The following is a 9,903-nucleotide window of genomic DNA, read 5'->3' on the forward strand; positions in this document are numbered from 1 at the left end:
ATATCTTGCCTATACCTCGGTGGGACAACTATTTGATTGACAACCTTCCAGTCTTCCTTGGGAGACACATCAAGGGGGCGCCACTTGCGCATCAACACACCTGACTGACGGAAGTAACAAACCGGGACTTTCTCAGCCTCTTCCTCACTCAAAGCCCGATTACACAATAAGGAGATTTCAGGATCTTTCTCCTGTTCTACTATAAGCTCCTCTCTAGACAAAGATGATTTACTCATCATGTCAGACAAAGAAGTACCCTTGTTAGGAACAACTCTATCACTATCAAAGTCTACAGGATTGCTCAAAAGATCACACTTGCTCCCGACATCCTCTATATCATGAGCCAAGAAAGTGTCACCTAACCCTGGACTATAATGATCCTCAACTACTGCAACATCAGAAACCTTCTTACTCATTGAACGAGTTACAGCACAAGAAGGGAAAATACCAGGAAATTCCTGTTGAATAGTCTCAGCATCATCTGTTTTATCTGGAATACTGGACACTAAGGGATCTACCCTAACTTTCTCTCCAGCCAAGTCATTGCCTAAAATGAGCGACACGCCCTCTATGGGAAGTTCCGGTCTAACACCAATGGTGACAGGCCCAGTTACCAAGTCTGACTTTAAATAAACACAATGGAGAGGTACATTAACAAAACCTAACTCTACACCTTGAAGCAAAACACTACTACCAGATGAGGTCTCCTCAGACAAAGGCACTACACCATCTAATATTAAAGAATGAGAAGCCCCAGTATCTCTCAAAATCTTCACAGGTTTCAAGTTGGTGATATCACTAGTAAGTGAAACAAAACCCTCAGAAATGAAGGGAGAGTACTTCTCCAAGACACTATCAGACTCTGAGCTCTTAATTTCAACAGACACTTTAGAATCTTCCACAATATCACTAAGTTTCTGACTAGGCTTTGACATAGCTAACACAGAAGGAACTGACTGTTTACGCCTTTGCTCCTTACGCTGGAGAGAATAACATTCAGACATAACATGCCCTACTTTCTTGCAGTAATTACAAACAGGACCAGAAGGAGACCCTACACCTGCCCTATCATCTGTTTTAGAAGCAGACTTAGTTTTTATCACCTAATTTAAGTTTGTCGTTAGAAGGGCCACTAAAGGTTGGGTTCCTAGGCTGACCAAATTTACTAGTACCTGTGGTACTGTTTTTGTCTTGAGAACTGTTTTTAACAAATGAGCCTTTGTGGGTGAGAGCGTAATCATCAGCCATTGTAGCTGCTTCACTAAGTGTTTCAACTTTTCTCTCATCTAAGTGAGTTTTTATGTTTATGTGGACACAACGTTTAAACTCCTCTATCAACAATAATTGCCTCAATTTACCGAAATCCTCATCAATTTCTTTAGAATCACACCACCTATTAAACAATTGTTCTTTTTCTCTGGCAAATTCTACATGAGTTTGTTCATCTCTCTTTCTCGAGTTTCGAAATTTCTGGCGGTAAGCCTCAGGAACTAACTCATAAGCTTTCAAAATAGCTTTCTTGACTACGTGGTAATTTGAAATGTCATCTAGAGATAAAGAAGAATAAATGTCTCTAGCTTTACCAATCAAGACACTTTGAAGAAGCATTGTAAGCTTATCTTCAGGCCATTTCATACTATCAGCTATTTTCTCAAAATGCAGAAAATACTTGTCAACTTCTTTCTCTTGAAAAGGAGGAACTAACCTAATGTTTCTACTGACATCAAAACCTCTGTTTCCTTGTAAACCCCTAAAAGTTAGATTACTTGAACTGTCTTGAGAAGCTAGCTCTAATTCTTTCATTCTAAGTTCTGTTTCAGCTTGAATTTTCTGCTTCTCTAGTTCTAACATCTGATCTCTCTCGATCTCTTTTTCTTTTAATTCTCTTTCAATTTCTTTTGCTCTTAACTCTCTTTCTTTGTCTTTTTCTTTTTCTCTTAACTCCATCTCTTTCATTTCCTTCTCTATTTCCATTTGTCTTAGTTTCATTTCATGTTCAAGTTCCATTTGTCTAATTTGAATTTCTGAACTGACTGTTTCCTCTAATACTATCTAATGCACTAGAGTCCAAATTTGCCATTCGTCAACAAAATAATCTTATAATTACATTCCTAATTTCAGCTTTCCTCAAATTAGTTTTGATAGTTAGGCCTAAATGTTTACCCAATATAGCAGTAAATCCTTCTTACTAACTTGCAAAAGAACTTCCAGGGATGGCGCTTTAACAAACTGTTCTACCTGCATAGTAGTCATATTTATCTAGCTGTTGGTTTCAATGTAAACTCAAAGTTTGTAACACAATTTTGAAAATTTCTTAATTAATTTTTCAAAGTTAGATTCACCACAAATAAAATAATCGATCTCGGACAAGAGCCCCCAATTCCTGTTACATGAACGAATAACAGAAAGGAGAAACCAGCAGCTAAATTCAAAACACAGTTTTAATTATATGTACAATATTTAAACAGAGATGGTTTACAATGTCTAAAGTAATGGGTGGTGGTACAAGAGTAGTACGATGATTTAAAGTGTTACTTATCTGTATGCGAATGTCCTGGTATAATCCTTGATCCTTCCAGGTTTCAAATTAACAATACTCACAAATCCACAAGGAAATTGAATGTCCACAGATGATTTGTAAAGTTCCAGGCAATATGAATAAATCCACACAAAGTGTTGTAATAATCCACAGATAAAGTCACAATAGCTCTCCCAATAGAATCTTATATGGCGCTGTACAATTCTTGATATGTCTTATTACAGGTCTCATTACAGTTCTGATTAGCCTTGGGCAGCTGGAGTATATATAGCTAAACCGTAATTCAAGAATATTGGAGAACCTCCTACTTCTAGAAATATCTAACTAAAAACAGTAAACAAGTAAACACACATAACTTTCTGGAAATAGATCATTCTAGATATCTACTTAAGGACAGTCATGCTTTGGTTTTGTGCTAGGAAAATCAAAAGTAGCACCGCGTCATGGTCATACAATTCCACGTCTGGAATTATGTGCAGCAGTCTTAGCCGTGGAAATAGCAGAAATTGTCACAGAAGAGCTATCCTTTCCCCGAGAACATGTGTTTTTTCCACACCGATAGTAAAGTTGTACTGGGCTACGTAACTAACACAACTCGACGGTTTTATATCTATGTGGCCAACAGAGTCTGCAGGATCCTGGAATTTCTAGACCAGACCAATTGGTTCTACATCTCTACCGAGAATAACCCTGCAGATGTCGGCACTCGATACATCGATCCAGCTCGCTTAGAGGAGAGCATGTGGATTCAAGGACTTAAACCAAACATATCCCCAACTGAATCCTTAATTTTCCCTTCGGTTACCCCAGAGGAGGATACTGAAGTTCGACCTGAGGTTGTTCACGTGGCTAAAACGGACATAACGAACAGTGAGAAACCTCATAATTGGTCAGAGCGATTTTGAGAAGTTCTCAAGTTGGAAAAGGCTGTTGTTGTCAATATCTTTGATAAAACACTTAGCTGAGTCTTTCAAGTCAAATCACGGCAAGTGCATAGGATGGCACAAGTGTGACATTTATCGGTCAGTTGAAAACTGTGCTTGTGCAGAAGCATTTATTATCAGAATTACAAAGGGAATTCTATGGGGACATTAGGAAATGTCCAAAGGAACTTTCACCCTACTTGGACGAAAACGGCATGATACGTGTTGGAGGAAGGCTACAGAACTCAGATTTACCGAGACACAAAGTGAACCCTATCTTAGTACCCGGCCGACATCACGTCGCGATGCTGTTGACTAGACACTTCCATAACGCCGTTCAACATCAGGGTAGACACCTGACAGAAGGGGCGATAAGGGCCGCAGGCTTTTGGATCACTGGGGGCAAGAGACTGGATTCTTTCGTCATTCATCACTGTGTGAAGTGTCGGAAACTTCGAGGAAAGCATTCCCAACAGAAGATGGCTGATCTACCAGTGGATCGTATTACGCCAAGCCCGCCATTTACATTCGTTGGTGTCGATGTTTTTGGACCTTGGACCATTGTCACACGCAGGACAAGAGGCGGTTCAGCTTCAAGTAAACGCTGGGCAGTGCTCTTTACGTGTCTGTCATCTAGGGCGGTTCATATTGAGTTACTGGAAGAAATGAGCTCATCATCGTTTATAAACTCTGTGAGAAGATTCTACGCCATTAGAGGAAAAGTTGCAGAGTTCCATTCTGATAGCGGAACCAATTTCGTTGGGGCAATCTCGGACCTGGACACTACAGCAATCTTCATAAAAGACCCAAACATCAAGGAATTTCTCGGTGAATCTGGTACCATCTGGAAATTTAATCCTCCCCACGCCTCACACTTTGGAGGCTCCTGGGAAAGGATGATTGGCGTTGCACGACGCATACTAGACTCCATGTTCCTCAACAACAATCGTAACCTCACGCACGAAGTCTTGTCGACATTTATGGCAGAAGTAACAGCGATCATCAACGCGCGACCATTGATTCCTGTTTCAACAGATGTAGATAAACCATTAATCTTATCTCCAGCAACCCTTTTGACACAGAAAACAGAGAGTCGGATCGAGTCGTTTGAATATTTTAACCAGAAAGACATGCTTAGATCACAGTGGAAGCATGTGCAGGTGCTCGCTGAGCAGTTCTGGAGTCGATGGCGCAAGGAGTTTCTACCTGTGTTGCAGGCCAGGAGGAAGTGGAATCACGAGTCTCGCAACCTTGAGGAGGGAGACGTTGTTCTCATGAAGGATGAACAAACAGCGCACAACGATTGGCCTCTTGGTGTAATCACGCGTACCTTTCCTAGTGAAGATGGAATTGTTAGGAAAGTTGAGATTCAGATATCGCGAGAAGGAAAGAAGCCAACATTCGTCCGTCCAGTTACTCAGGTTGTTGTCATTTGTTCCAAGGAGACATAGACTGTCAGCTGTGGTCAAGTTTAGTTCATGAACATCATGTTGAAACCTTTGCAAAATTTACTGTTAAGAGCTGGAATTATTTTGTTTATAAATATGTTACTCTTAAGTTGATTAGAGATAAAGTTAGTAAATATTACTAATATCAGACGGGGAGTGTGATGGAACCAGGAGTTCTCTCCCTTTGATTTGTAACTTAATAATCAAGATATGGTACTAGTTACCTGCCCCTGTCTGTATGTCATTTCCGCCCAAGGAAAGCATGGTCTCGAGAGAGATAAAACTGCAAAAATGTAGCAACTATGTGGCCCCACACGTTGTAAGTGTATAGTTTAATGTTTAAATGAATTAATTATTTCATGTGTGACAATTTAGAATTGTGATGAAGCTATGTGCGTACCATGTATTTGGTATTTTTTGTATAAATGCACATGAAGCGATATTTTGATTTCACCGGAAATCGTGCAGTTTGTCAATTTGTTTCTCTGACATGTTTTTGAGTGATGTCGTTTTATTATTGCTGTTTATAAAGCAATACCTATCAGTCTTTACGATATTATTTTGTATCTTGGTGGTAGATAGCCATGAATAGCATGTATGCCCTAGCTAAATGTAAATTACTAGTGCACATGGTTTAATCATTGTTAGTCGGTATGCAAAATAGAAAACCTCGTAATAGGCAATGGTCGATGTATGCAGGTTTTCGATGTAGACAGGTTGTGTCGTTGTATGCAGGTTGTCGTTGTAGAGAGGTTAATCATGTGAATTACAGTTTTCTCTTATTTTCATGTGTCAAATCATAATATTAAAGGATTTAATTGTTATATCCTATAATGAATAAGGAAATCCCATCTTGATACTCAGAGATAGTTTACCAAATGTTAATAGTTATTAAATACCTGTATCTGCATATTTACTGTAGAGTTAACAAGTACACTTTTAATATTTCTCTTGAAATATTACATTGACTAATTCATTGTGTAAGTGTAGTATCTAGTCCAGAATAGTGTTTAAATGTGCAATAGTTATTACAACTTTATTAGGTGTTTGTGAAATTAGCACTTATGTAATAAGTTTAATCCTTATGATTAATATTTGTATCTGTAAGAGTGAATGACTACAAGAAGTTAGAGATCATTAAGTAACAATATTTACTTGTTTGTATTTCAGGTTTTACTATACTCCACTATAAGCCACTATACACCACTTTTATGTGGATCTGTAATAAAGGTTGGAAACAGTTCAAGGAACTTTCTGATTTTTTTGAGACAGAACACAGATTGTTCTATAGTGTGCATGTTTTTTATCTGTAACAGATCAAGAAATCATCCACACATAGATCACCCATCATGTAGATTGGGCCAAGAGTCATTTAAGTAATGCTGTAAAATTATTAATCCAAAAAGTGTGAACGGACAGGATACCCCCCTGTGGAGACAGCCCATCATCCAGTATTCCCTGGTTTCTGAATAATGTTTGGGAACCCGTTCCGAACTTGAATATGCCTGGACATATATAAGGTTCAACTGGACATCGCAACTTTAAGTATAAAATAGCCGTCCCTTGAGTTACATGACCAGAACAGGTAGTATTTGCAAATGTCAGGTTGGTTATCTGTTAATATGTAATGAATTCTTTCAAATTAAGCTTATGTTTATATCCATTGTAAAATCCAGAGAAATGTCCACTGACCCACCGAAGACTGAACAACATCGCTAACTATTTTATTGGAACTTTTGGATCCCTTGTTACTTTACGAAATCAACTTTTTTGAATAACAAGCGAAAACATCTTTGTTATAATTGGTGAGAGAATCACCGTAGATCCTCGCCCCTAAACTGCCCAGCTGAGAAATTTCACGACTAAAGAACAAGCCCGCGTTGAACACCAGCATAGGACACTCCTGCTAGTTTTTGGAGTAAACCAAAAAATGGAAGGAAACCTAAGTGTATGTTGTAGATTTGGTACGCCGTAATTGCTATAGCTTGTGTGAGTACACTTTCTCCTAACATCACCTCACTTTAATTGTTTTCGATGTGGAATAGATTGGACATTTGCAAATGTGTGTTTTCCCCCGGATTAAAACCAACAGTGGTGGAGTGAACAATATGTGTGACCAACTCTGTGTAGACGTCACCCGTGATATCAGCCATCTATCACACGACCAATTGCAAAAATCGAAAAACCCGCGACATAACATAGAGCGAGATTAATTGCAATTAAAGGAATTCAAAGAAGGAAAAAGGTAGTCAATTTTACCTTTTCAAACTCTTTCGGACGACGGATTTCTAAATGTGTTATGGGCACTGACCAATTCCAAATTCAGCTGAATTCTATAAGGAGACAAAATACACAAATGGAAACCATCGTAAGAAGCCTTTCGGACAAATGTGAAAAAAACCTTTAACACGAAAAGTTTAACATGGATAATGATATATATAAACTAAGAACAATTTGGATAACCTAGAAAATCAACAGAATGCATGGGCAGCTCATCACCAGGAATTTGAGAAAGCTATAAACAAACACGACAAGAAAATGAAAGCGATAGACTGACAAAGGTTATAGTTTGGAACCTTCAAAAATATTTATCAACACATCCAGACACCAAGCAACACATCCCATCCGGTAAATAGGACGTAAATTTAATCAAACAGAGAGTAATACAGTAGGCCCTAGGATGGAGTTGTGCTGTCCAATATCGGAAGTCTGTATACAATTCAATGTATACGTTGCACAGAGAAGCGATCAAATAAGCCCGGACCAAAGCCAGCACACATCAACAAATACATGTACCTGCCCTCAGTAAAGAGACTTTCTGACCAAACATACGTAGGAAAACAGCTCAGCAAATCTAGCACTGCTAAATCAGCGACTCCATGCGTCGAGATCATACCAGACAGAAGAGACCACATGTGCAGAAAATCTTTTCACAAGAATTTTCATTTTAACAAATTTCAAAGGAACTATTAAGACAATATTTCGGAATTTCTAACAAAATTAAACCTATATAAGAGGGATATCAAAACAACGATGTGGCTGTATTAAACGCCCGATAGGCTACTGAAAGTTTGTATCTCAAAATGGAGTTGGGACACATTTATTCGTTTGTCATGGCCAATTAGAATTGGGGAAACAATTTCTATACTTGTTAAATATGTACGCCCCGAATGATGAAAGAAAGAGTTATGTTTTTTTCAATGAACAACGAGCTGAATGCTTTTAAACAAGGTATGATTATTAAAGGTGGAGACTTGACATGACATATGGAGGATACGTAATCACTCATAAAAACCCAGATCATCTGACATGACATATGGAGGATACGTAATCACTCATAAAAACCCAGATCATCTGACAGTGTCCTTAAATATCCATAATAATTATTGAAGCCGTATAAAAAGAGGTGCGCGCTTTACATATCAGAGTTTTCCTGTAGTTTGTGATTGTGTCAAGTACAGTGGAACCTCCCGAAACCGATCATGGTCGGTGCATATAATTTCGGCCGGTTTAGAGAGGGTTCGGTTTGGAGAAGTGAACTGAATACCGGTCATCACGATCCGGATTTAATCGATCGGAAATAGTATTTTTTTACATTAGTGCACCGCATGTAGGGCCAAACTACAAGTCATGCATTATTATCAGGATAAAAGATCAGAGTAAGAAAAGGCAGGTAAGGACTAAAACACAGATTGTAAACGTTTATTTGATAAAAGAAAAAGGTTTTGCATGGGATAAAATAGTTTTGGCTAAAACACATGAGAAAACTCATGCACAAAGTTGATGAAACGATGAAATGTTGAGTTGATACGATGATATGATATGATGAGAAAACGTTCATATTTTGTTTAAAATACCGATTTCTTTGAGATAATTAAAAATACGATTATGTCTCACGGCATGAAACAAAGTGTACATGTCGGAGACATCGTAGTACTTATCTCGTATGTGCTTAAAATCAATACAGTGCACTAAAATATGTTCCACTGTGAGAGGAGAATCACATGCATGGCATGTGGGAGGATCCTCCCCTCTCAATAGATAGGAATGTGTAAAATATGTGTGTCCAGTTCGGAGCCGAGAGAGAACAACTTCCTCTCTGCGGTCTCTCCGACTGGACAGTTTAGGATTAAGTGTAGGTTGAATTTTAAACAGTTTATTGTTTGTTTCGGTAGACCACCTTTGTTGCCAATGGTGTTTGATGGCTGACTGAATTGAAGGTCTGATGTCGGTGTATGGTAGTTTCAAATCTGTTTGTGCTAGGCGAAGAGCAGTCTTAGCTGCTTTATCAGCCTGTTCATTCCCTTTACTCCACAGAAAAAGGCAGTGGAATGCCACTGGAATACCAATGAATACCACTGGCATTCAAAATACCAGTGGTATGCCAGTGGCATTTACCCATTCAGTGGCATTCCAGTGGAAACTTCACTGGTATGCCACTGTCCGGTACCACTGTCAGTGGCATTCCAGTGGAATACCAGTGGAGGAATAAATGCCAGTGGTAACTAAATACCAGTGGCATTGATACATTCCAGTGGAATTTTAAAAATCCTTTCTCATGTACTTTTCTCACCATATAGAACACATCAACATAGGTAATTCAAATTTTATAATTAATATCAGATTTCTAATGCTCTATCACTAAAAACAAATAAAAAAAACCACCATAAAACGTAACAAGTAAAATGATATTCCAAAAGTTATGAAAATTTTGAAATTGCAAAGATAAAAGCACTTTATATTTTAAAATATCTCATGTGTTCTCATTTGATAACTGCCTTCAAAACATCACACAGCACTTGTATTTATGACATTTCATCCATGTTCAACTGAATTCGGTGCACAGCTGATGAAGTTTTCCATAAACACACATTTGCTTAGGTTATTCTGTGTTGGTACAATGTTGATGTTGTGTTGATGTTCTGGCACTACCCTATATATATGAGTACAAAGTTGCTGCTCAACAAATTGTTCGAGAACATCATTTCTGATG

General features: G+C 38.3%; 1 protein-coding gene across 1 annotated transcript; it reads left to right on the forward strand.

Annotated features, from left to right (window-relative positions):
* The first annotated feature begins 3,078 nt into the window (after positions 1-3,078).
* On the forward strand, positions 3,079-9,419 carry LOC138306557 (uncharacterized). Its single transcript, XM_069247001.1, has 3 exons — positions 3,079-3,409; positions 3,604-4,883; positions 9,228-9,419. Exons 1-3 carry the CDS (start codon positions 3,079-3,081, stop codon positions 9,417-9,419), a joined length of 1,803 nt encoding a protein of 600 aa, XP_069103102.1.
* The last annotated feature ends 484 nt before the right edge of the window (positions 9,420-9,903 follow it).

Source organism: Argopecten irradians, chromosome 13 (genome assembly GCF_041381155.1).
Source record: "Argopecten irradians isolate NY chromosome 13, Ai_NY, whole genome shotgun sequence".
Taxonomy (NCBI): Eukaryota; Metazoa; Mollusca; class Bivalvia; order Pectinida; family Pectinidae; genus Argopecten; species Argopecten irradians.